The 27674-nt window shown below is 53.6% G+C and overlaps 1 protein-coding gene across 4 annotated transcripts in view; it reads right to left on the bottom strand.

The window, feature by feature from the left end:
- Positions 1 to 23047: 23047 nt before the first annotated feature.
- The window catches only part of LOC120712552, a 39925-nt gene continuing 35298 nt past the window's right edge, over positions 23048 to 27674 (bottom strand). For 3 of the 4 annotated variants that reach the window (XM_039998363.1, XM_039998364.1, XM_039998362.1), the window contains one exon: positions 23048 to 23453. In XM_039998363.1, coding sequence (XP_039854297.1) covers positions 23353 to 23453 — 101 coding nt within the window. In that variant the 3' untranslated portion in view covers positions 23048 to 23352. Of the gene's footprint in view, positions 23454 to 24052; positions 26150 to 27674 lie in introns of those variants that run through there. The other variant, XR_005690921.1, reaches the window with a different exon arrangement.

The following is a 27674-nucleotide window of genomic DNA, read 5'->3' on the forward strand; positions in this document are numbered from 1 at the left end:
ACCAAAAGGGCCTGTCGCCCCTTGCCTGGGCGACAGGTGCCCATTTTCACAATTTCCTGAAACGGCCACATATTTTTGAAATTTTGATTATTTTTAAATATAAAAAAGAAAAAAAGGCTTGCTTGTCCTGGCCGGCGCCTGCTTTGCTCTGCTGCCGTGGTTTTTTCTTTTTTATATTTAAAAAAAATTAAAATTTCAAAAATATATGTCCATTTTGGAAAATTTCAAAAATATACCCCGGTCACCCTATGGGGGGGCGACAGGGTTCAAATGTAATTTTTTTTTTCAAATTTGTAACGAAGTCCCTGGAGAAAAAAGGGGGGGGGGGGCCTGTCGCCCCCCCAACGGGCGACAGGGGGGCCTGTCGCCCCCCCCCTCGGGCGACCGCTGGGCCCAGCCCACGGGCGCGGCAGGAGGGCCTGTCCCCCCCCCCGCGGGCGACCGGGGTAAGCCCCTCTATATAAGCTCCAACCCTCCCATTCCCTCCTTATTTGAGCCCGAAAATTCCACCAAAAATCCAGAAAAAAAGAGAGGAGTGAGGAGAAGGAAAGCGGTGAAGCCCTGTCGGATTCAGTACTTGTGATCTGCAGGTTAGTACATTTAGTTTATATATTGTTATATTTAAGTACTACGTATTTAAGTATGAGTAATTTAAGTAGGGGTGAGTAATTTAATTTAATTAGTGGTATAGTAGAACCATTTAAGTAGGAGTTTAATGATACTTTAGTTTGTAGTTACGTAGTAGTAAATTAGTTTAGAAAATTAGTACTACGCATTTATTATTACAATTGCAGTACTATTAGAGACGTGTTTATAAATTAATTATGATTTAGAATAGAATTTGGCATATGCAGTATAGAATTTGAGTGTCATCACGTAGTTATGAATACTTATACGTTGTAGTTGAATTTCATACTTAGTTTTTACGGATTATTGAATAAGGTAGTGAAGTAAAGAGTATAACTCGATAAGTATTATGTGATATACAGATATGTCGAGCAAGATGTAGTTTCAAGTATTTTATGGTGAATACAATGTTATGTATGGGCCAAATGGAGTAGATCTTTCTGCCTTTAAGTGCACATCTAGTGGCATAGATAAACCTTTGGAAAGGAGTTTTGGTTCCATATGTAAGTGGCTGCAGCGTGGGTTCCGTGTTGATCCGTTGACACATGTGATCACTGTCCAGTCTCTTGTTAATTGGGAGGTAGAAAGTGAATTCTGGGAATTGATGATGATACACAACACTAATGACTGGCAGAAGTACATGCAAGCAGCTCTAGAGCGTGGGTGGCCTCTGGCCATTCTTGTTCAAATCCGGGAGAAGACACAAAATGAAATACAACATTGTGCAGATCAAGGAACTCCGAGTATTCGAAGAGAGACCAATTATGTTGAGCAAGATGAGTCAGAAGAGACAGAGAACCAAAACATGGGACCACAGGGCCTTGCTGATGAGGGAGAGAGGATACATAGCATTGTGGACGAGATGGAGGCAGAAGACCAAACCGCAATAGAGATGGAAGAATATGAGGGTTCATCTGATGATGAGCAGTACTCATTGCCAAAAGAGTGGAAGGAGTATGGTTTTGGCAGTCATGTCGCAGAAGATGTACGAAATCAGGAGTGGGAGTACAGAGGGAATGAGGTAGTCAACATATCCAAACATTGAAGCTGTAAAAGATGTTGTGAGACTATGGGCAATCTCATTGAAACGAGAATTCAGAGTCGTAAAGTCTGGCAGTAAAGAATATGAGGTGAAGTGTGTGAATGCTGGATGTCCATGGCGAGTACATGCATTCAAAGGAAAATGGAAGTCAAACTGGAAATGTTCCATTGTCACAGAGCACACTTATTTGCTGTCAGAAGTTCTTCCCTCGCATCGCAATATATCATGCGACTTTGTTGCAAAGCAAATGTATGAGTTTATTATGGACAACCTAAATTATGAGCCAAAAATGATTGTTCGACACATTGAGCAGACTTACCAGTACACCATCAGTTATTTGAAGGCGTGGCGGGCTAAACAAAGGGTGTTCGAGATGCGGTTCGGCACATATGAGGCATCATATGATAACCTACCTCGTATGTTATCCCAGGTTGCTGCTAGAAATCCTGGAAGCTTTTATGACACATACCTTGTACCAGCCTTGACTAGGGGACAAAGAATTATGCAACGAGCCTTCTTTTGCATAGGTGCTTGTGTTAGAGCATTTCAGTTTTGTCTTTCAGTGATCTGCATTGATGGCACATTTTTGACTGGAAGGTATAAAGGTCAGATACTCACCGCAATCGGTGTAGATTGCAACAACCAAATAGTTCCGCTCGCATTTGCATTTGTTGAGAATGAGAACATAGACAGTTGGTATTGGTTCCTTGAACGAGTGAAGATTCATGTTGTTGCTGCACGTCCAGATGTGTGCCTTATTAGTTATAGGCATGCAGGTATCCTGCAATCAATACTGAAATTGCAACGTGGAACTACGACAACACCTCCATTATGGCCCGATGTCCAAAATAGGTGGTGCATTAGGCATATGGGTGCAAACTTCTATGACCACTTCAAGAACAAGGATCTTAAGAACCTGTTTAAGAGGTTGTGCACCCAAAATCAATAGAGAAAATTCAATGCATTATGGCAGATGCTTGATCAGTTGACTGCAGAGCTAGTGAAGGTAAGGGCATCAGGAGCAGGCACGAGTCAGGCTGCAGAGGCTAGGGATTCAATTGAGAAGCCATTTTCACACTGGATTTCGAGGTGCACCTAAGGAGAAATGGTCATTCCTTTATGATACCAACGGAATACGGTAAGTTATTCAGACAACGAACCATGCAGAGTGTTTCAATATGGTTATGCGTTCTTGTCGTGTCTTTCCTCTTGTGGGAATTGTTGAGTTCATCATGTATGGGTGCATGAAGTATTTCAGAGAGCGTTACACGGCTGCAAGCATAAACATCAGCAACCCCCAAATTCAGTTTTGCAAAAGAGTGATGCAATATATGCAAGAGAAGATTGAAAAGGCCAAACTGCACCGCGTCATATCGACAGGTACAATGGAGCATAGATTTGAGGTTCTATGCAAGGATAGAAGTGGTCGTGGTATCCGTAGAGATAGGGTGGTACAAGAAAGTTTGATTACAGTTGATGGCAAAGCCTTCTGCTCCTGCATGAAGCCAAAGTTTTTGCATATGCCATGCTCCCATCTCATTGCGGCATGTGCAGAGTCTGCGTTGCAGCCAGGAGTATTTGTTTCACCGTACTTCAGCAAGGAAGCAGCTGTATCCACCTGGGGACATGAGGTATACGGGATTGGAATTATAGGGCCTTTCACTCAGGATAATGAGAATAAGATGTTTATTCCTGATCCAGCCACTAAGAAAGGCAAAGGCCGCCGTCAGACACGTCGTATTCGGAATGGTATGGACGAGTCGGAAGCAAGCAAGGCACAAAAGCGTTGCAGCCAATGTGGAGCATTGGGTCACAACTACAAGAAGTGTCCTCAGAATGCACTTCACGATGCTGCTGACGTCGGTCCTTCCGGAAATCCCAGAGATGGAGCACCTCCTACGTTCAGACGAGCATCGGCGAGAATTGCTCGTGGAAGGCATTCGGTGTCATGATCCACAATTGTATTTCATTATTTGTAATATGTAGTAATGAAATATTATTGTACCTATGTGTCCAATTTGTATGAAATATATATTTACCTATGTGTTCTCATATATTTTTGAATGCAGGTATGGAGATGGACTCCTTGCTAGACCCAGTTATCGACTCGAGCCACAGGTCTTACTTTGCAGCTGTTGAGCACTGAGCCCTAGAGGTGCTACGTCCTCGTCCACCGCGTTGGAGCTTGTCAGTCGCCAGGACCACAGGTAATTATGAATGAACTTGGCTCATACATTCGTGTCGAATCTAACGATTCTTCGTGGTCCACTTTTGTAGGTTGTCAAGGAGTGGCTTGCCGTGCTATGATGATTGGCTCACCAAGATTCAGCCGTGGGTGGACCAATGGGAACAGGCAGACGAGCACTTGGTCCATCCAACAGGACCACACACAGACAGCTCCTTTAGGGCTTACCTCACCTGGTACTTACCCCGGACTCGGGCTCGTCTGGTTTATGTTGACACTCACCAGCAGCCACACCAGGCGAGGATTCAGGATGGCTACGCCCGGCACCACGTGGAGGCACTAGCTGGCGCGGTGAGTCTCTTGATCATATTTGCATATATATATATATATATATATATATATATATATATATATATATATATATATATATATATATATATATATATATTCGTAAGATAATTCATGCATTTCTAACTGTACCTTTACTGAATGGATGCAGTTTCGCCTTTGCAACATGATGGAGACGGACTGCTCGACTTACCTGACGAGGGTACGTGCCGGATCCCCAATGACCCAGTTTGAGCAGACAGAGGCATGGTCGAGGCAGCGTGATCAGTTGCGTCAGGTAGTGCACAACTTGGGAAGCCGTGTGCAGTACGAAGACAGCAACGGGTCGTCCCAAGCCTCGTCTTCGTTCCCGTGTCCGTCGACCGTGCACGGGCCGACGTCGCAGTTCTTCCCAAGTGTAGGTAACGTACATATCTCTTCAAATTAGATCAAGTGTTCCTACATATTTACTAATATCACATACAGGATACGATCCAGCTACTGCGTTCGGCCATACTGGAATGTTTAGAGGGACAGCACCAGTTGGCGGACCGTATCCAGGGATGGTACCGGGGCCACAGATACCGGTCTACACAGGTTAGTTTATGTTTCGTATTTCGGTTTCTACATGTCATTACGAAATATACGAGAGTACGCTTGTCGGTGTCCCGACCTGGGGGCCTTGATCCCAACTAGTAAATGCTGCGTGTTTCCTCGTCCCAGATGATGATGCAAGGGGCAATCATAGTAACACACTGTTTTATCCTGGTTCCGGCCGCGGGGCCGTACGTCCAGCAAAGGGGGTGTGCGAGGGCACTGTATTATCTTGCACCCGGAGTGCTTGTAGTAGGGGGTACAAGCGAGGCGAGAGAGGGAGGGAAGCTCCCAAGTCTCTGCTAGGAGTGGAGTCGGTTGGGGTGAGTGCTCAGTAGTGCTGAGAGTTCTCTGAGGGGAAAATCAGAGAGCCTGCTTCCAACCCGGACTAAGGAAGCCCACCTCCTCCTTTTATAGTAACAAGGAAGGGCGGTGCACATGAGTGGGGGTATGGAAGTCATCGTTTTCCCCTAAATTGCGGGGTACAGTGGTCGAACACTGTAGGAAGTGTACTGTGGGAAGGCGGCGCGCGTCGCAGTCGTCCTGGATTTCGTCCTTGGTCCCGCGGAGATGGCGCCGGTCGTCCTGCAGTGTCCCGACGGTAGTAATGGCGTGGGACGGTCCCGGACCCCCTGGTCGGAGTGCGGGCGTGCACACTAGAAGGTCCGGGGGCGCGTGGAAGTCCCGGACCCCACAAGGGGGAGGTCCGGGGTCTCGCCCGTGTGTGCTGAGTGCCCCTCTCGGAAGGACACGTGACATCGTCGGACCCCTTCCCCAGCGGGAGGTGGGTCCGGATGGTTGGTGTCGGCAGAACAGTAACGGGGGCGGCGCCAACTTGTCTTGTGCCGCGTTGAATGCCCCACAGTGTTGCTACAGCGACCGGGGTAGCTGAGCGGTGATCGGGGTCAGCGGATGGGGCGCCGGTCACATCCACTACGGGTGTGGCAGTCTGACGCCGCCCGTCCTTTGAGCCGTGGCGAAGTGGCCGGCCTTTAATGCCTTCGTACGGCGGTCGGTGGGCGGCGGGGCCGTTTGTCCTTTGTGCCGAGAGACGGCCTCGAGCGAGGCGGAGATGAGTCACCCGCTCGAGGGCAGATCCGCTACTCTCGAGCGAGGCGGAGATGGGTCACCCGCTCGAGGGCAGATCCGCTACCCTCGAGCGAGGCGGAGATTGGTCACCCGCTTGAGGGCGGATCCGCTACCCTCGAGCGAGGCGGAGATTGCCCTGCGGGCCCGAGAGGGACCCTCGAGCGAGGCGGAGCTCGTTCCGCTGGTTCGAGGGGGATGTGAATGGGCCGCATGCTGAGCTTCTTTGAGTCCTTCCCTTTCTTCCAAATGGGAAGCAGGCCGTGGGCCTTCGCGGGCCTAGTTGCCTTTACAGGTATTTGTGTTTTTAAAGCGATCTTAGTACCACAATTAGGGTGTCCCTAATTGTGGCACCCGACAGTAGCCCCCGAGGCTTTGGTCGAGTCGATGGATTCGGCCAAAGGGTGTTTCTGCGATTTCCCCTTTGTCGTGATCAGTCAATGCCGTGCACCCGCCAGACGCGCCTGGGCGCCGGCCTAGCGGATGTGACAACACGCCGGTCAGGGTAGTACGCCCGTGGGGGGAATATTCCGAGGCGCACGCCTCTTTGTTTGTTCGAAGGACAAGACGTGTCCGCGCGCCGAGGGGGGGGGGGCCAGGGCGACGGTAGCGCCCGCTGCTTGACAGCTGGTACTCTCATCGCGCCGTCCCGTACATAGGGATTGGCCCCGGCGTTCCTGGTTGCCTTGCGGCGCGCCGTTCGAGGGGCTAGAGCCAATGCTGCGCCGCTTAGCATCCAGGGGCTCAGCTCCGCTTTATTTCGTTCTGTCGTGTCTCGGCGCGGTGACCGAGGACATCCTTTGCTCGTGGGGCGCCGCTTCGTCACGGGCGATACAAGCTTCCACTCTTTGATAAGCTTGAAGCTTTGTGCCTGGCGCAGCTATAAATAGGGGCCATGGGGTTGCCTTTCTTTTCCAACCTCCCAACTCTTTCTTCCAGCCTCGCCTAAATCTTGTAATGTTTCTCTTGCCTTCTTGTGACCGGCCCCCAGATGGGGTGGCCTGGCTTTTTTAGGCTTTTGGCGCTAGAAGAATGCTTGCGAGCGGTAGGGGAAGACCGGAGTGGGCGTGCGCACCATCCCTCAGCTTCAGTGGGATCAGCAGAAGAGCATTGGGCCCGTGGGGTCCTGCTCCTGCGATGTCCCCTAGCCTGAAGGGGGATGGAGGCGTCTGACCATGGCGTTAGTGCCAGGTTGGGCGGCTGTTCTTTGCATCGTCCCCCTAGGCGACGAGGTTGCCCTCGGGGAGACGGTGCGGAGGGCGCTGTCCGCCAGCTCGACCCCCCGCGTAGTCTTCGGTGGAGGAGACGCTAGAAGAAGGCTTGCGAGGAGAGCGTCCCGCTGGACCCGTGAGGTCTGGGGGCCGCTTCTCGTATCCCTAGCAGCCTCGCTGTTGTGTCAGCTAAGGGCTCGGTGCCTTTCTTCGTCGCTTGCTCCTCCCCAAGACGGGGAAAATTGCCACGTAGGTGGCAATGTGTTTGTATCTTTCGATGGCTTCGTGCTGGTAACCGTCTGTAATCTTTATTCGCATTTGAGCAATAAAGTCCTCTTTCTCCTCCACGGGGATGATTACTGAGGGTATAGGGGCGTACATAGAGTTACGACCCTCGAATATGTGTGAAGTCACCTTCGCAGGGGCACGTCAGCGCACCCGCGGGTGTAGCCCCCGAGGCCTTGGAGGAGTGTTTGTACTCATCCAAGGGCTAAAAAACATTGTTCCGCTGGGTAGCTTTGCTGGGATGGCCGTCCAGCGTCTTTTTCAGCCGGCATCGGCACTTTTCAGCCGGCCTCGGCATTCTCAGAGCTGGTACAGTGGCCCGGCATTCAGCTTAACCATCAGGGGAGCACACGTCAACAGCGGAGGGTTTGGTTCCGACACGTGGAGTCTTCACGATTGATAGTTGTTGATTTATTCGAGGGTGTGGTTTTGAACCATGGCGTGCGAGGAGCCCCCAAGCCCAGGCCCGTGTGAAGGCATTCAGGGGAAACCCTCGGCTTTGACTACGACCCTCGTCGCCCTTCCGCAGGGAGGAGGGGTGAAGCGCATCATGCTACCCATGCCCGGGCCGCGAGCTATGGCTGCTTCGGTGAGCTATTAGCGGGTTGTTCAAGCGGACGTCTGTGCCCCGTTCGATAGGGGTCGGCTCGCGGTCCGTAGACACGTCCTATAAAGCACTTGCGAGGGTTCACTAGGCGGGGCTCGGACCCATTCGATAGGGTCCGAGGGCTCGATGCTCTCCCTCGATGGGATCCCCCTTCTAGGCACCCTCGACTGGCCTTGAACACTGCGTAGGATGTCTCGAACTCCGCGTTCGAGGGTAGCTTGTATGGCACATCCCTGCAGTCCCTGACTCTGGCGATCTGGGGCGCCTGTCGAGCCCCCTGAAGGGCCAGGCTTCGAACCCCTGATCAGAAAGGCCTCGGCATGCGATTTGTTCGAGGGTAAAGAGACCCCCGAAGGAATATTCCGTCTTGATTCGAAAACATCGCAAGATCATGAGTCACGCGCGCGGGTCTCCCGCCGGTGGTGGGCGACGTGGCCCGATTCGTGCGGTGCGGTGTGGGTGCACCTTTTCAGGCGACAGCCTCGGGTAGATGAAGCGGCGTGGGCGGCGGCTGACAGATGGGATAGCGCAACAGTCGCGCCGTGCCCGCCGGTTACCGTGCCGCATTAATCGATGCGTGCGCTCATGGGAGACCCCGCGGTTGTGGGGCCCAGCTGTCAGCGATAGAAAAATCTACCGCATTCAATGAGGTAGATTTGGGCCGCGGCTGCGGCTGCGCCCGTCGCGGTGAAATAAACGAAGAGGGATGGGTTGTTTGGGCTCACCTGGCCATTTGCCTTCATCCCACTTCGCCTTCTCTGCCTCCCCTGCATCCTATGCCCGCAGCCAAGAGCGAAAGGAGGAAGAGGAAGGAGAGGGAGAGAAAGCACACCTTAGTCATCCCTGAGCCCTTTGCTCCCGCATTCCCCCTCGAATCGAAGACATGTCGGACATCCAGGAGCCCTTGCCATGGGGAAGTCCTCCACCACCGTCGCGGTTTTGGAGCAGCTGGTCGCCGACCGGCTACTGCCGCGGAACCCCGACGTGGGGGCGCCGGCGTGGATTTCCCCACACCCAGACGAGACTGAGCCGAAGCCCCCGTAGGGCTACGTCATAAGCTTCGGCATCCCTGTCAGTAGGTTTATGCGAGTATTGTGCGATCATTACGGAGCGGAGCTGCACAATTTCAGCCCCAATGCCATCTCGCAGGCAGCGGTCTTCGTCGCCGTCTGCGAGGGGTACCTGGGGATAGAGGTGCATTGGGATCTTTGGATCCATCTGTTCCGCGGCGAGCTCTTCGTCGAGAGCGGGCGGGGCCAGCCGAGGCGGTTCGCGTGCGCTGGCGGCCTGACCTTCCATGTACGCCACTCCCGGAGGAACCTCTACATCCACAGCAGGATGACGACGAACAACGATGGGTGGAGCCGGGGTGGTTCTACCTTCGGAACTTCGATGGCGCGCTCCCGGCGTTCACCGGCTGGGTTCTTCGTGAGCGACCGCAGAAGTGGGATTGGGGGGTGTCGCCCCCAGGGCAGCAGGACAGACTCGAGGGCCTCACCGACGCACTGGTGCGTCTGGCGAAGAAGGGGCTGACGGCAGCGGCCGTCATCGCGAACTTCCACCGGCAGAGGGTTATCCCTCTCGTGGAAAGGGCCCTGCCGATTTTCAAGCTCACCCCTGGGAGCAAGGTTGAAGGTTCGAGGACGTCGAGCAAGCTTCTCTCCCACACCAACGCCGCTCGTAGGGCGAAGTATGCGGTGGCGGATTTCCCCCAAAATCCCAAGGATCTTTGGAGGATCAAGATGCGCCCCGAGCCGGGGTACATTTCTCTGGTAAGTTTTGGGTTTCGAATTCGTCGTGCGTCGTATAGTCCCCTTTTCCTGACCCCATCTTCGGGCGTGTTCTGCAGGGGTTGAGGTGCGGCACCTCGAGGCCCCCGGTCCCAGAACAGCGCCTGATCAATTGCCTCCACGCGGAGAAGATGAAGAGGCGGAAGGACGCGGCGGAGGCGAAGGTCGAGAGAAAAAGGAAGAGGGAGGCGAGGCACGACAAGGCGTGCAAGCTCGCTCGTGCGGAGGGGAAGCCACAGCCCGCCACACCTGAGTCCTCGGAGGAGGACGAGGAGGAGGCCTCGGATGCCGAGGACCACGCTCTGAGGAGCGACGGGGAAGGTGCGCGCGCGAGCCCCCCACCGTTCTACCTGTGGGATGAAGAAGAGGGAGCGACCGTGGCGCCAGAGGAGCCGGGGGCCGTAACGGGGTCATCGGCGAATCCATCCCTCGAGGGTGCGGCGCGGGAGTCATCCCCGCCGGTGGCCGTTGAGGAGACGCCCGCGCCCCAGGTGCTGATCCGTGGCAACGAGGCTGCGGCGGGAGAGGAGTCGTCCGCGCTGGCAGCCTAGAGCCATCGGGCCGACACGAGGGGGGTGCCTTCGGGGCAGTCTTCGAGGGACAGCTCGATGCCCCGGGCTCGAAGGAGCGCCACGAGGAAGCGGAGCATGAGTGCTCGATCTGGGTAAGTATTTTGGATTCCGTTTTTTGTTACGTATTTGGTGAATTTCTCGATCCTGCTCAACTTGCGTCTCTTGATTTCCAGCCCCGGGGTCTTTCCCAAGGATGCAGTGCGGCTTGCCCCGGCCAAGGCTCTCAAGACCGGGGCACGCAGCACTCCGCACACGGCGCCACAGCCCCAGCCCGCCGTGGATCTCTAGGCGGCGGCAGCTAGGCTGCGGGAGGCCGTGGCGTGAGGGGCCCAGGCGGCGCAGCAAGCTCGGGCACGGGAGGGCGACGCCGGCCAGAGCGACGCTGGCCATCGTGGTGCTGAAGCGGCTACTTAAGCGGCCGATGCTGGTGAAGAGGCCGGCCAGGGCAGTGTCGGTGGCGCTGCCCAGGCGGCCATCGAAGTTGAGGCCGGTCAGGGCGACGCGGACAGCGCCGCCCGTCCAGATATGGAAGGAGAGACCGGTGGGGGCGCGTAGGAGCGCCCTGCCGACCGTGTGGAGGAGACCCTCGTCTTCGAGCCCTCGAGGGCCGAGGGCGGGGGCGTCGCGGAAGAGGGTACGGCGCAAGAGGCGCCGGCAGTGGAGGGAGCCCCTGCACCGGGGCCCGCGGAGGCCCCGGACGAGGGTACCGTTGCGGTAGTGCCTCAGCCAACGGCGCAAGGGGGCGTGACAGCGGTGGTGGAGCTGCCGGACAGCAGCGAGGAGTACGGGGATTCGATGGACATCGACCCCGCTGCTGCGGCAAGCACCGCCGTACACATCGCTGAGTTCGCGTCGGCCAGCGCTGGCGTGCTCGAGGCGGGGGCGCCCGAGGGGAGCCACCTCGGGGCGATCATCCCGTCCGGGGTCCCCTCGGAGTTCCTCCGCAAGGAGCAGGAGGAGGAGGAGGCCTGGAACAAGCAGATGGGTGTTGAGCGCGAGATCTTGCAGTCCCTCGACCGCGCTTATCAGCTTCATCAGAATGCGGATTACCAGGTCAGCCAGGTAAATATTTCCCGCCGAAAATTGATCGGATTTGGTTTTAGCTTTTGCGCGTCTTCACCCACGCCGTCCCCCTTTGCAGCAGCTGAGGGAAATCTCGCGCGAGAAGAGCACCGAGATAAACTGGCTGTACTCCCATATGAGCCAGCTCGGGCAACACAACGCCGAGCTGGTGCTCAAAAATATCGATGCCAACACAAAAATGGCCGATCTGGGGGCGCGTCAGCAGGCGCTGGAGGAGGAACTGGCGCGGGTCAACGATGAACGGAACGCCCAGAGGGCGGTAGCGGAGCAGAAGGCCCGGGAGGCTGAGGCGCAAGCTACCGAGCTGCAGCACCTTCGGACGGCGCTCGAGGAAAGAGCTCGAGAGGCTGAGGCGCAGAGCGCCGAGCTGCAACGCCTCAGCGCCACTCTCGAGCAGCAGAAGGCCGAGCTCCTCCACAAAGAGGTGGTCGTGGTTGCGCTCGCTGGGACCCTCCAGGAACAGGGTGTGGCCCTCGAAGAGAGGGAGGTGGCCCTCCAGAACATGGGGGCTAGCCTTAAGGAAAAAGAAGCCTCCTTGTCCTCGCTCGAGGAGGCCGCCCGTACCCAGAGGGAGGAGGCGCAGAAGAACATGGCGGGTGAGTACCTTCGATTTTTCGTCGATTTGCTTTCTTTCGTGGCTAATGTCGATTTCCTTTGCTCAGAGCTGAGGCAAAAGGTGGCGGATGAGACCGCGGCGAAGGAAGCGGTCCACACCGCGCTCACAGCGGCACAGATGGAGTTTGCTGAGCTGGAGCAGACCACCGTGAGCGTGTGTCAAGAGCTCGAGGAGGAGGGTGCCGTCTCGGGCAGTTCGGTGATCAGCCGCCTGCGCGCGCTAGGCGGCCGGATTGCCGAACCCGCCAAGAGCACCTTTCGCCTCGGTGTCCCGCGGGCTCTCGCTGTGGCCTCGACGCATTACCTCATGGATCTCCAGAGGGTGTTGTCGGGGTACGTCGTGCCCAATGATGCTGACGCGGACGCCGCGTCGGCCATCATGGATGAAGCTGACGTAGCCACGGAGGAGTTTGCCGCCGTCCTCGCCGAAAAGCTCGAAGCGGACATCCCTCCCATCGCCGAGTTCGACGCCCCTGAAGATCCGCAAGGGGGGATGGTAGCCTGTAGGAAGGTTGGGCCTCGAAGCCCATTGTAAATAGATTAGTGTTTATATCATAGTCGCACTTTGTAATCGCATTCTATGAATATAAAGGATTTTGTTTCGTAATTTGAATGTGTGGCCCGTCGAGGCCTTGTGTGTTCGAGCCTTTGTTTCTTTACTTTATTCCCGTGTTCTTGTATGCGACTTGGACGACGTCTGCGAGGGGGTTCGCGTTCATAAGCAACGTAGGCGTAGGGTGGTGAGGGGGGTGCCGTATCCCAGAGGTGTAGGCGGCCCCACGACTCGGCCAGCCCCGTACCGTAGTTGCTTACGCCTCGCGTCTGTTTTTTCCAAGGATACGAGATGCTTAGGGTCGAGACAGAAATATTTCGAAAAAACATTGGCGACTTTTTGGGGACGTTCGGGGGTTCCCCCCGTAGTAGCCCCCGAGGGAGGCTTGGCTTTGCCGAGGGTAAAGCCGAGCGTACCTCAATGTTTGTGCGCGCCCGAGCCCTCAAGGGTCGGGAAGGTTCCCAAAAAGTGATAAGTGAAGCGTGCTTCCTTATTATTTCGGGAAATTGAAAATGCGATTACGAACAATATAGAAATAGCTTGAAATGCTAAGGGTAGAAACGACGTAGCTGTTGTATATTCCAAGCGTTGGTGAGGACTTCGCCTTTTTCGTTGGCCAGCCTGTACGTGCCGGGCTTGAGCACCTCGGCGATTATGTACGGTCCTTCCCATGGAGTTGAGAGCTTGTGGCGGCCCTTGTTGTCCTGTCGAAGCCTTAGCACCAAGTCCCCTTCGTTGAGGTCTCGGCGCCGGACCCTCTGCACTTGATACCTTCGTAAAGACTGCTGGTAGCGCGCAGAGTGGAGGAGCGCCATGTCTCGAGCCTCGTCCACTTGGTCCAGTGAGTCTTCGTGAGCTCGCTGGTTTCGTTGCTCTTGATATGCCTTGAGCCTTGGCGATCCGTATTCCAAGTCGGTGGGGAGGATGGCCTCGGCGCCATAGACGAGGAAGAACGGGGAGAAACCCATAGCTCTGCTTGGGGTCATCCTCAGGCTCCAGATGACTGAGGGTAGCTCCGTGAGCCACCTCCGGCCGAACTTGTTCAGCTTGTTGAAGATTCTTGGCTTTAGTCCTTGGAGGATCATGCCGTTGGCACGCTCCACTTGCCCGTTCGTCTGTGGGTGTGCCACAGCCGACCAGTCCACACGTATGTGGAAGCTGTCGCAGAACGCCAAGAACTTTTTGTCTGTGAACTGGGTGCCATTGTCGGTGATGATCGAGTTTGGGACCCCGAACCTGAAGACGATGTCGGTGAAGAATTGGACTGCTTGCTCGGATTTGATCTTGCCGATGGGTCGAGCCTCGATCCACTTGGAAAACTTGTCGACCGCCACCAGCAAGTGGGTGAAGCCCCCGGGCGCCTTTTTCAGCGGACCGACGAGGTCTAGTCCCCACACGGCAAACAGCCACGTGATGGGGATCGTCTGCAGGGCATGGGCCGGAAGATGTGTTTTTCGAGCATAGAACTGGCAACCCTCGCAAGTCCGCACGACGTCGGTGGCGTCGGCGACCGCGGTGGGCCAGTAGAAGCCTTGCCGAAACGCGTTACCCACGAGGGTGCGTGGCGCGGCGTGATGGCCGCAGACACCAGCATGGATGTCGCGGATCAGCTCCTTGCCCTCGGGGATGGGGATGCATCGCTGCATGATGCCCGAGGGACTACGCTTGTGTAGCTCATTGTCGATTAGAACGAAGGACTTGGCCCACCTGGCGAGGCGTCGCGCCTGAGCGTGGTCTGAGGGTAAGATCCCTCGAACTATCCAGTCAAGGTACTGGACGCGCCAGTCTTGCGAAGTGGGGGCCTCGTCAACTTTCATTGCTTCGGCCTCGTCCGCGGAGGTGGTCCCGAGGTCAATGTCCATGGGCTCGACCTCGTCCGCCGGGGGGTTCCTGCCGGAGGGCCCGGCGGACGAGGGGCCTGGCTCCGTCGGTTGATTGAACTCGACGGAGGGCTTGGAGATGTCGCGAGCGAAGATGTTCGGGGGGACGGTGGTCCGCCCCGAGGCTATCTTGGCCAGTTCGTCGGTGTTCTCGTTGTACTTGCGCGGGACATGATTGAGCTCGAGGCCGTCGAACTTGTCCTTGAGGCGGCGTACTGCGTTGCAGTACGCCTCCATCTTTGGGTCATGACAGCTAGACTCCTTCATGACTTGATCGACGACGAGTTGAGAGTCCCCGCGTATGTCGAGGAGCTTGACACCAAGTTCGACGGCGATGCGGAGGCCGCCGAGGAGGGCCTCATACTCCGCCATATTGTTCGAAGCAGGGAAATGCAAGCGGATTACGTACCGCATGTGTTCTCCGAGGGGTGAGATGAAGAGGAGGCCGGCATCGGCGCCGGTTTTCATCACCGACCCGTCGAAGTACATAGTCCAGCATTCGCCCTGGATTTGCGATGGGGGTAGCTGAGTGTCCGTCCACTCAGCCACGAAGTCAGCCAAAATTTGGGACTTGATTGCCTTGCGAGGGGCGTAGGTGAGTGTTTCTCCCATCAGCTCCACAGACCATTTGGCAATTCTACCCTCGGCCTCCCGGTTGTGGGCTATCTCTCCCAAGGGGAAAGATGAGACCACGATGACGGGATGAGCCTCGAAGTAGTGGCACAGCTTGTGCCGAGCCAACACTACTGCGTAGAGCAGCTTTTGAATATGTGGATAGCGTGTCTTAGTTTCAGATAACACCTCGCTGATGTAGTACACCGGTCGTTGGACGGGCAGAGCATGACCCTCCTCTTGTCTTTCGACCACGATCACCGCGCTGACCACTTGGGTCGTCGCAGCTACGTACAGATAGAGGGGCTCGCCGTCCGTAGGTGGTGTGAGAATGGGAGCATGAGTGAGCGATGCCTTCAGCCTTTCGAGGGCTTCTTGAGCTTCGGGGGTCCACGTGAAGTGCTCGGTTTTCCTCAAGAGTCGATACAGGGGTAAGCCTTTCTCGCCGAGACGCGAGATGAAACGGCTAAGGGACGCTAGGCATCCCATGACCCTCTGTACCCCCTTTAGGTCTCGGATCGGTCCCATCCGAGTGATGGTCGAGACTTTGTCAGGGTTGGGTTCGATGCCCCGCTGGGAGACAATGAAGCCCAAGAGCATGCCTCGAGGCACCCCGAACACGCACTTCTCGGGGTTAAGTTTTACCCCTTTGGCTCGTAGACAATCGAATGCGATCCTGAGATCAGCAACCAGGTCGTCCGCCTTCCTGGATTTCACAACGATATCGTCGACATACGCCTCTACGCTCCGCCCGAGATGGTCTCCAAAAACGTGGAGCATACACCGTTGATAGGTGGCTCCGGCGTTTCTGAGGCCAAAGGGCATCGTAACGTAGTAGTACATGCCGAAAGGTGTGATAAAGGAAGTCGCGAGCTGGTCGGACTCTTTCATCTTGATTTGGTGGTAACCGGAGTAAGCATCAAGAAAGGACAAGAGCTCACATCCCGCAGTAGTATCTACAATCTGATCAATGCGTGGCAAGGGAAAGGGAACCTTCGAACATGTCTTATTTAAGCTAGTGTAATCTACACACATCCTCCAGTTTCCACTCTTTTTCTTCACTAATACTGGATTATCTAGCCATTCAGGATGGAATACCTCTTTGATGAATCCGGCCGCCAGAAGTTTCTGCAACTCCTCGCCGATCGCCCGGCGCTTGAGCTCGTCGAAGCGTCTTAGGCACTGCTTCACCGGCTTGGAGTTGGGTCGGACATCAAGAGAGTGCTCGGCGACCTCCCTCGGTATGCCAGGCATGTCCGAGGGGCTCCACGCAAAGATATCTGCGTTGGCGCGGAGGAAATCGACGAGCACCACTTCCTATTTGTTGTCGAGGGTGGCGCTGATCTGCAACGCCTTGTCGTCGGAGTGGCTCGGGTCGAGGGGCACCTTCTTGATACCCTCGGCGGGTTCGAAGCTCCTAGCGTGTCGGTGCGTAGAGTCCAAGGCCTCGCTCGCCATTTTGTCGAGGGTGGCTGCGAGGGCCTCGTCCTCCGCTTGAGCTTCCGCGCGCTCAACGCACTCGACATCGCACTCGTAGGCGTGCTCGAACGAAGAGCCGATGGTGATGATGCCCTTCGAACCCGGCATTTTGAGCTTGAGGTAGGTGTAGTTGGGGACGGCCATAAACTTGGCGTAGCAAGGGCGACCAAGGATGGCCTGATAGGACCCTCGAAATCCCACCACCTCGATAGTGAGTATCTTCTTGCGGAAGTTGGCTGTTGTGCCGAAGCACACAGGCAGATCGATCTGGCCGAGGGGTTGGACTCGCTTCCCCGGCGCAACGCCATGGAATGGCGACTTGCTGGGGAGAAGCTTGTCCAGTCCAATCCCCATGAGCTCCAAGGTGGGGGCGTACATGATGTTGAGGTTGCTGCCTCCGTCCATGAGCACCTTGGAGAAGCGGGTGTTGCCGATGATGGGGTCGACAACGAGCGGATACCGTCCCGGATGCGGGACGTAGTCGGGGTGGTCCTCGCGGCCAAAGGCGATGGTATCCTTCGACCAGTCGAGGTAGGATGGCATGGGTTTGGTGACGGAGAAGACTTCGCGGCGCTCACGCTTGGTAGTCATATTCGTCGTTGCTCCTCCAAAGATGAAGAAGGCGTTCTCCACTGGGGGGAACTCGTCATCTCCACCTTTGTCGCCCGCATCCTTCTTCTTGTCTTCGACGCGATGCGCGACGCGGTTATAATACTTCTTGAGCATTTCGCACAGCTCAAGGGTATGGTTGACCGGCCCCTTGTGATAAGGGCACGGTTTCTTAAGCATGTCGTCGAACTGGCCACCACCGCCTCGAGGGGGGCCTCGGGGTCCCTTGCGGTCTGGGGAGGCTGCAAAGGCCTCCTCGGAGTCCTCTGCCTGCCTCGACCCGCGCTGGTTCGGTGGGACCGGCTTCTTTCCCTTCTTCCCCCGCTTCTGTTTCTTGGCGGGGGCATTGGGCTTGACGTTGCTGCCCTCCGAGGGCGACATCGTCTTTGCGCATGCTTGACTTGTTGTCGAAGATGGCACCAACAGCCTCCTCGCCGGTGGCGTAGTTGGTGGCAGCATCGAACAACTCGTTGGTGTTGACAGGTCGGCTTCTCGCAAGCTCATGCACCAGGTTCCGGCACGTCGTACCCTCGAGGAAGGCGTTAATGACCTCGACGTGGGTGACGCTGGGGAGCTTGGTGCACTGCTTGGAGAAGCGTCGCACATAGTCATGCAGGGACTCGTGGGGCTTCTGACGACACCCTTTGAGGTCCCAGGAGTTCCTAGGGCGCACATATGTGCCCTGGAAATTGCCCACGAAGATGTGGACCAAGTCGGCCCAGTTGTGGATCTGATCCGCAGGCAGGTGCTCGAGCCACGTTCGTGTGGCGTCCGCAAGATGAAGAGGAAGGTTGCGGATGATGACCGCGTCCTCCGTCGCGCCGCCTAGCTAGCACGCTAGGCGGTAGTCATTGAGCCAGACTGCAGGGTCAGTCTCGCCCGACTACTTGACGAGGGTGTTGGGTTGTCGAAAGCGCGGGGGAAAAGAAGCTGTTCGAATCTCCCGGCTGAACACCCGAGTGCCCGGAGGCTCCGGGGACTCACCCCTGTCGTGCTCGGGGTCGAAGCGTCCACCCCGTCGAGGGGTGTACCTCCTGCCGTCGATGACGTTGTGGGCGTCACCGTCGCCAGCGTGCCTGCGAGTGTCGCGGATTCGCTCCCTTACGGGAACTCTTCCGATGCGCTCATGCACCGAGGGTGCCCTCGCACCGGGTGTTGCAGCTGCCTTGCCCTTCTGTGCTGGTGGCGTGTGCACAGAAGCCTCACGGTCCTGATGCGCAGTCCCGCCAGGCGGCTCCGGGGCCTTCGAGCGCATACGAGACGCAGAACTCTCGGCCTGCTGCACGGCAGCTTGCTCAATGAGCTCCTGTGCCTCGCGGCGCAGGTTGCGGCCCGAAGGCGTCGATGGCTCGGGCATAGCTTGAAGTAGATAGGCCGCAGCGATGAGTTTTTCGCGGGCCGTTTGCAGCTCCAGAGATTTGTCGACGTTGTCGTCGGCCAGGATGCGCTCCCGGGCAACACGTCCCGCCGCCTGGGCATGTGTACCGCGCGCGGTACGCTGCTGCTCGAGTACGGCGCGTAGCTCCTGGGTTTGTTGACGCTGCTCGTCGAGCTTGGCTTGAAGCTCTTTGAGCTGCGCGAGCTGGGCTTGTCGCGCCGCCGAGCTTGATGAGGAAGGTGCTGCAAGCGGGTTCGCCGGTTGCTTTGCCCGCGCGTCTGCCCCGGCGTCCCCGTCGTTGCTTGGGGCGTTGTCGTTTTGCTCGTCCGCAAGGTCCACCATGAAGCACTCCCGGGAAGGATCGAAATCCCCCTCGCTGGAGTCTTCGGAGCAGGTGAGGCAGTAAGCCGTCGCCAGCTAGAACGAGCGGAGAGCGTCGGGGTCGTAGACCCCGGAGTAGTCCTCGGCCTCCTCGGCCGTGAAGTTATTCATGAAGAATTCGATGTCGTCGGCGATCGAGTTCGCCGTCTCGGGGTAGGATTCGTCGAGGGACGACGCGATGAGGTTGCGGACCGACAGAAGATGATGACCCGGCAGATCCTCGTACTCGGCGAAGTTAGTACTGATCGAAGAGGCGTAGGTGCGAGCGGCAGTGTTGCGCATCCCGAAGGGGAAGGGCGAAGGCGAGGTCGAGCCCACCCCGGGAGGCACTAGCGCCGCTGCAGATGACGGTGCCGGCACAGATGATGCCGAGGCACGTGATGACGAAACGGTAGCCCCGTTCGCCTCGATGCTGAGTTGTGACATGCCAGCCTCAACCCACGTGGGGGAGCTGTGGCGTGCCGCACGACGCCGCTCCGCGCGTGCTTGTCGCGAACACTGACCCGAGCGCCTGTTGCACCGGGCTGGCGTAGTCGGAGCGATGAGGTCGCGTTCGGAGGAGAGGAGCTGCATGAGGTAACCGTTGCCGGTTGCCCTGAACTCGAGACTCCCGAACGAGATCACGCGTCCCGCTGGGAACGGATCCGAAACACCCATAGGGTATGGGTTGGATCTACTTGCCATTCCTGGAGATCAAATGGGAAAAAGAGAGAAAATGTCACGCAGAGGCCCCTACCTGGCGCGCCAACTGTCGGTGTCCCGACCCGGGGACCTTGATCCCAACTAGTAAATGCTGCGTGTTTCCTCGTCCCAGATGATGATGCAAGGGGCAATCACAGTAACGCACGGTTTTATCCTGGTTCCGGCCGCGGGGCCGTACGTCCAGTAAAGGGGGTGTGCGAGGGCACTGTATTATTTTGCACCCGGAGTGCTTGTAGTAGGGGGTACAAGCGAGGCGAGAGAGGGAGGGAAGCTCCCAAGTCTCTGCTAGGAGTGGAGTCGGTTGGGGTGAGTGCTCAGTAGTGCTGAGAGTTCTCTGAGGGGAAAATCAGAGAGCCTGCTTCCAACCCGGCCTAAGGAATCCCGCCTCCTCCTTTTATAGTAACAAGGAAGGGCGGTGCACATGAGTGGGGGTATGGAAGTCGTCGTTTTCCCCTAAATTGCGGGGTACAGTGGTCGAACACTGTAGGAAGTGTACTGTGGGAAGGCGGCGCGCGGTGCTGTCGTCCTGGATTTCATCCTTGGTCCTGCGGAGATGGCGCCGGTCGTCCTGCAGTGTCCCGACGGTAGTAATGGCGTGGGACGGTCCCGGACCCCCTGGTCGGAGTGCGGGCGTGCACACTAGAAGGTCCGGGAGCGCGTGGAAGTCCCGGACCCCACAAGGGGGAGGTCTGGGGTCTCGCCCGTGCGTGCTGAGTGCCCCTCTCGGAAGGACACGTGACATCGTCGGACCCCTTCCCCAGCGGGAGGTGGGTCCGGATGGTTGGTGTCGGCAGAACAGTAACGGGGGCGGCGCCAACTTGTCTTGTGCCGCGTTGAATGCCCCACAGTGTTGCTACAGCGACCGGGGTGGCTGAGCGGTGACCGGGGTCAGCGGATGGGGCGCCGGTCACATCCACTGCGGGTGTGGCAGTCTGACGCCGCCCGTCCTTTGAGCCGTGGCGGAGTGGCCGGCCTTTAATGCCTTCGTACGGCGGTCGGTGGGCGGCGGGGCCGTTTGTCCCTTGTGCCGAGAGACGGCCTCGAGCGAGGCGGGGATGAGTCACCCGCTCGAGGGCAGATCCGCTACTCTCGAGCGAGGCGGAGATGGGTCACCCGCTCGAGGGCAGATCCGCTACCCTCGAGCGAGGCGGAGATTGGTCACCCGCTCGAGGGCGGATCCGCTACCCTCGAGCGAGGCGGAGATTGCCCTGCGGGCCCGAGAGGGACCCTCGAGCGAGGCGGAGGTCGTTCCTTGTTTCGAGGGGGATGTGAATGGGCCGCATGCTGAGCTTCTTTGAGTCCTTCCCTTTCTTCCAAATGGGAAGCAGACCGTGGGCCTTCGCGGGCCTAGTTGCCTTTACAGGTATTTGTGTTTTTAAAGCGATCTTAGTACCAAAATTAGGGTGTCCCTAATTGTGGCACCCGACAACACTAACATCCACATTTTTTGCGTAGGATTCTACCCCGATGCGGGCGCCGGACCTTCTTCTTCCTCCTTTCGACCAGATAACGAGACCTTCACCTTAGACGACTTCGACAGCTTGACTCCTGAAGAGCCTGCCGCGCAAGGTGACCCCGATGTCTTGGGGTATTCACAGCTAGGAGGAGCACCACTTGGGATCTCTCAGCAGCAGACACCGCAGCCCCTTGCGCGTCCTGAGCGACAGGTGAGGTCTCCAGATGTTCTCACCTACTCTGAGGGCCATGTCCGTGCCCAGCAGAGGGCTAAGAGGGTCCGACGCCCTAGGGGTGGTTAGATATATCTGATGTTTGTAACTCTGATGTTTATTTGTAATGAGATAGCTGCGGACCGCTTATTTGTATCCGATGTTTATGATTGTGCTAGTTTACTTGTCATTTGTTTCTATAGGTACTATTGATGTGAATTTGTTATGTTTGTGGGTTCTATAATGCTCGTGAAATAAGGGAAGTTCTTGCGATTTTTTTCCGTGATTTAATGAAGGACAAGTTAGGTGCGGTAGGAGTTAGCGGCCGAGATCCTGCCGACGATGATGACGACTACACGCTCGAATAGCTCAAAATAGGAATCATAGTGTATCTAGCTGCGAGTACGAGATCACAGGTTGCCACTACTCAGCACGGCGATCACGGGTTTCCCAAATGTCGCATTCTTTGCCCAGACATACGTGACCCAATAATAGTGCCCTTCCACCATTTCAAAAAGATGTGATAACACGGCAAGCACTCCAGCTTTTTTCCTGAATTTTTAGGCTCAAATGACAAAGGGAATGACGGCATATGGCGGCCAGGTCTTATAAAAGGGAGGGGACCCTGTCGCCCCCCCCCCCCCCCACAACGGGCGACAGGCCCCTGTCGCCCCCCCAACGGGCGACAGGCCCCTATCGCCCCTGGGGTGGGCGACAGGGGCCTGTCGCCCGTTGGGAGGGCGACAGCCCCCCCCTCTTTTTTTACTCTAGGGACTTCGTTGCAAATTTGAAAAAAAATTACATTTGAGCCCTGTCGCCCCCTATAGGGCGACCGGGGTATATTTTTGAAATTTTCCAAAACGGACATATATTTTTGAAATTTTATTTTTTTTTAAATATAAAAAAGAAAAAACCGCTCTGCTGCCCAGCAGCGTGCGAGGCCCGGCGGCCCATAGTAAACCCGAACATGGGCCTGTTCCAATAATCGGGGGTGTGGGCTCGGTGTTCTGGCCCGGGTTGACAGTGGGTCACTTTTCAAGATGGGCCAATCTTGTCTTTAGGTTATCTTTAACTGGGCTGGGCTACATGTATGGACTTCAGCCCATCAAGCCGAATCAGGAAAATCGTGCCACAAAAAACCGTCTTAATCACAAGTTTTATTGTTTATTAAGATTGTGCCCGTGCGTTACTACGGGTAATAAAAGATAAGACGCGCCCATAGACCGCACGTAAATATTCAATATAAGAAAGTGCATTACACGTCATCCACCCTTACGTATCCATCCAATTATAAATTTGGTCTCACAAAAAAGTAACAAATTGATGTCCAGGTCAACTAAATATGCAAGAAAATGTACAGTGAATTCTATTTTATACCCCTACCTATGATGTGACTAAGATAATTATTTTACGTCTGCAAGTAGTTAAGCATTCAATTCCGACAACACCACATCGATGGTGAAGTTCTGCCACATAGTACGGCCATTTTGCAAACACTATGGAGACGTAAGTAATTATCACGTATATGATGGACCCCCAAAAGTTATATTTTGAGTAAAATCTATACATTAGTTTAGATCTGATTGTTCTATACCACTTAACCATTGATGAAGCAAAATACATGCACACTTAATTACAGATTTCAAAAGCATAGTATCAGCGTGCACGGATGAACTTATTATCGAGGTTCATTACTACATGACAGTAAATTAATTAGCTTCCAATATATAGTGTTGCTATGGGTGATTTAAAAGATAAGACACGCTCAAATAGATGGCACATTAATATTCAATATAGTTTGCTTGCAACAGTACAAGAATGCAAATAAATGTTGCTGGCCATCGAACTGAATTGACAAGAATGCAAATAAATGTTGCTCTGCTGAACTTAATTGACATCACCAGTGGGACTTTTTTTTTTGTCAAATTTGGGTGGAGCTGCAGTGCCGCACCATCAAAGCTTAAATTCTGTCGACAAGCTGCAGCACGTGTAGATTAAATTCGGTGTTGACTGAAACATGGCACTGAACACTGAACAGGTGCAAGCCTCATCGGTCCAATGGACGGATCAATTGAATCTAGAGCATATAGGTCCCATGGACAATCCAAGGCAAGCCTCCATTCCATGGTGCATGTTAGGTTGGCGGAAACTGTCGAAGTCTTGAGGCACTGCGAGCCAAGAAAAGAAAATAAGCAAAACTTGTAAATCAAGTGGTACAAAGAAAGCCCAGCAGGAAAAGTTTCTGTGTAGAACGAAAATAAGAACGTCAAGCTGAAACCAATACAAGGATTGATGGAAGTGCTAAGTACAAATAAATGCACTTCTGCATGCATTATCACTACTCGAGATATTGAGCCTAGCAGAGCAATTCTAACTAAAAAGACAAGAGCTCAGACCATTGACTGTCACAAGTAAAATAAATCAAACAACCAGGTATGTAATTACAGATCATATAAATGTGATTCTATTAAACTGATTAATTGTCATAGGTGTGTATTGCTTTTCATCACAAGAAGAACCCAGGTAAAATTACACATTATAAAAATGCAATCCAATTAAACTGATGTCCTCTACAAGTATATCAAACAATTTAAAGTAGCTGGAACCATAAAATTTAAAACTGTAATACAGAAAAAAAACTATAGCTCAGTACGTGATCACTCACCACACCAAGAATAAGTCATTATGGCATGTATTATTAAATGTGGTACAATGATTATACAGAAATTTAGAATATGAAAAAACAAATAATTAGAACTGTCATTACCTCACAGCTATGGTGTAAGAATCTCCTTATATACAATATTTTTCGTAAATGTACCATTACCAGTTGGGACATATTTCTTCTCTTTCTTTTTTGTTTTCTCCTTCCCATTCCTATTACCCTTCTTGCTTTTTTTTAGGTCGTCGTCTTCCTCAATAGCATTAGGCGGTTTCGCGAGAATCTTAATGTTCTTCCTCGAAGTGGTTCTAGACATCGCAACATATAACTGGCCATGAGAGAATACCGGCTCAGGAAGGTACGCACCAACGTTTGGGATTGTTTGACCCTATGATTTGTTGACTGTCATGGCAAAACTCAATCTGATTGGGAACTGCTTCCTTTTAAATTGGAAGGGGAACATCTTGTCGTCAGATGGGCATAAGGGTATCCGGGGGAGGAAAACACGTTTCCCAGCATGTTGACCTAACACAATTTCTGTATCAATTGTATTTCTTTAGAAACCTCTTACAACCAGTCTTGTACCGTTACATAGACCGTTAGCAGGATCTATATTCCTAAGCAATATGATAGGACAACCAACCTTGAGTTTTAGCACGTGAGGCAGAAGTCCGTTTGGCGTCAGAGTGTTCAGAAACTCAGCTGGATAATAGTTACAAGGATCATCCACTGCAGCATCAAAACTATGATACTCCATCTCACCACCTTGGAAAGTACCTATCATCTTCATGTTAATCTTATCGACCCAATCATTCCTAGTAGATAATATAGCTCTCGAAGTGATGTAATCTTTGTTTAACATGTTCTCATTGAGATTTGGGTATATGCTATTAATTAGTGTATCGATGTCACTTGCCTTCCCAGAATACGGGACACAAATCTCATCCGGTAGTTTGACCTCACCGTCGGAATTAACCTCTTCCGTTCCACCACCGGTGCGCAATAAATAATCCGCGAACCAAGGGTCACTTTGTGCTCTCATATTGCGAACTAGCTTAAGATGTCTCATGCAATCCCATAGGTATGATCTCCGTAGCGAAGCATCGACAATTTGAGCCCTTGACCCTCTTCTAACAACTGGTAGTACCTGCCTAAAGTCTCCTCCGAACACAACTGTCTTACCCCCAAATGGCAGTTGAGGCCGATCCATTATATCGCGTAGACTGTTGTCAAGTGCTTCAACAGCTTGCCTCTTCGTCATAGAAGCCTCGTCCCAAATAATAAGAGACGCTTGACGGAGCAGCTTCGCAGTGCCACTCTGTTTTGTGAAACTACAAAAACTTCCATCCTCAATGGTTAGGGGTATCTTGAAACGTGAGTGGGCCGTTCTCCCACCAGGCATTATTGATGCTGCAACACCTGATGTAGCTGTTGCCACGGCAAGTTTGTTCTGACTTCGTAGTATCACTAGAAGAGATTTGTATAGGAAAGTCTTTCCGGTGCCGCCAGGACCATCCACAAAAATGAGTCCACATTTATCAGAATCAATAGTTGCCATGATCTCCTCATAGGCGTCCCTTTGTTCTGAGTTAAGGGAGTTGACCAAAGACACATCATCGATATCCACCTCAACGCTTGCCTCCTCAAAAATTTCACGAGGAATACCATTAGCATCATCATACATCTCATCAATCTTCGGAAGTGGAAATGTCTTAATGTCCTTCCCCATTGTCTGTAACATATTTCTAATATTAATAAGTACCATTTGTGTGGCTATATCGGGTGATGGACTATTTTGTCGATAGTACTGTGATAATGCATCCAAGTGTTTCTTCCAAAGTGCAAACACATCACTTGGTTCACAAAATACCAAAATAGTTGCAAATAGCCTTCGTAGTGAAGAAGGCATTTGGAACATAGAAGCTTCCGTAAGGCACTCATCTAATGTATTATCTTCCTCGATTAGACCTCTTCTTTCGGCTACCTCGCGGAATGTAGCTAGCACGACACCATCAACCATTTTAAGATGGTCAAATGAGGTAGCTCCAGCAACATGGTTAAGTAGAACGCGGAGATAATAGCGTTCCCCCTCGGCCGGGTGTGCGGAGATAATTCTACCAACTTGCTTGTGTCCCTCATATACCCTTCGCTTACAAAATTTACCATTGGGGTGCCAAGTATAGAATTCCGGAAAATCATGATACAATATCTGAAGCATCCCCTCATAAGAGAAGACTTAAATGTGATACAAAGCACCAGTCCCAGGAGGCTGATGCCACATTTATTACATCAGATGGTTCAAAACCGTACAAACCTTGGAGGACACTCGATACAGATGATAATAATAATTAACCAGGCTACGACATAACACCAGACCGCGAACCACATAGGGTCTACTACGGGCTCAGAGTACTGCGACAGCGGAGGCATCTCGACAGGGCCGGTTCCACAGGCAAGGTTGGGTGTAGAACGATAACCCTACTCGGCGTCGTCTGGTACGAAGTCCGGGTCTTCTTCTGTAAAAAGTAAGAGTGGGGTGAGTACAAACGTACTCAGCAAGTCCAACCACACCCACGGAGGGGGTTATAACAGAATAATATGCATAGGTAAATCAAGGAATAGGTTACGGTTTAATTTGAAGAAAAATGACATTTTATGCATGGGTTTATTTTACGAAAAACCTTTTAGAAATCAGTTTTTGCAGTAACACAGAGTTCAGGTTTTGAAACTGCTACCGGACTCCCCGTCCGTCGTAGCACACGGCACAACTGCCGGAACCGATTCCAAAACAACTCACACCATCCCATCCCAAAGAAACACTAGTTATGTGACCACACCATAACTCGCCCAATACCGTGGGCACGGACTATTCGAATAGATTCTTAACTCTGTAGAGGTGTGCAACTTTACCCACAAGTAGGATACCACAACTCGAACACCGTCGTGTCGGTGTAGATCCCAACATAGCCATTACCCACCATAGCTAAGCCTGACTAGCCATCACGGGATGCACCAAGGGGTCATTGACCATTCACTTAGGTATAACCGGGCATAAGTCACTCGTGGCTTATCCCTTTTTCCTTAGTCACCCGTTGCTCTCAGCTCTCCTGATGGCTATCACACCAACTAGTGGGATTTATGCTACGCCGTTGCCCATTCAACGGTCGAGTGGTTTGCACGATAGTGGAGTTAGGTGAGATGACACACCAACTCGGTCCTTAGACGCGACAAGATGGATATCTCCCTTCTTTGCCCTGCCACACAGGCATAAGCACACCAGTCGGCAATTCACACAGAAATGCCGTCCATCCCGTCCATACTCATCTTTCGAAAATCCACGTTTTATCCCTTCCCACACGCACACATTTTCTTTATCAAACAAATTATGGTATGAGTAAAGTCCTAAGCGTTCTAATGTCGATTAACGTCCAAACAAAATCAGACATTAATCTAGGTGGTCAAGTAATGGTCATCACAAATCAAGGGGTGGCTATCCAACCGTGTTTTCATGCAAGTAAAACATATGCAATTTATAAAACAGGCCATTGGGTTGCATTTATAGAAAACTAGGACAGAAACATGCATCAAAGGATGGGATTGAACTTGCCGTCTTCGTAGCCTTCGGGGAGGTCCTGTCCTTCGGGCTCGGGGTCACGGAACTGGTCCTCGTTCACTTGCGCACAGCACTGCTCGTCAACGGGCTCTCCTTCGCTCACTCCGTGGTCTA

This window comes from Panicum virgatum, chromosome 6K (assembly GCF_016808335.1).
Source record: "Panicum virgatum strain AP13 chromosome 6K, P.virgatum_v5, whole genome shotgun sequence".
In the NCBI taxonomy this organism is placed as follows: domain Eukaryota; kingdom Viridiplantae; phylum Streptophyta; class Magnoliopsida; order Poales; family Poaceae; genus Panicum; species Panicum virgatum.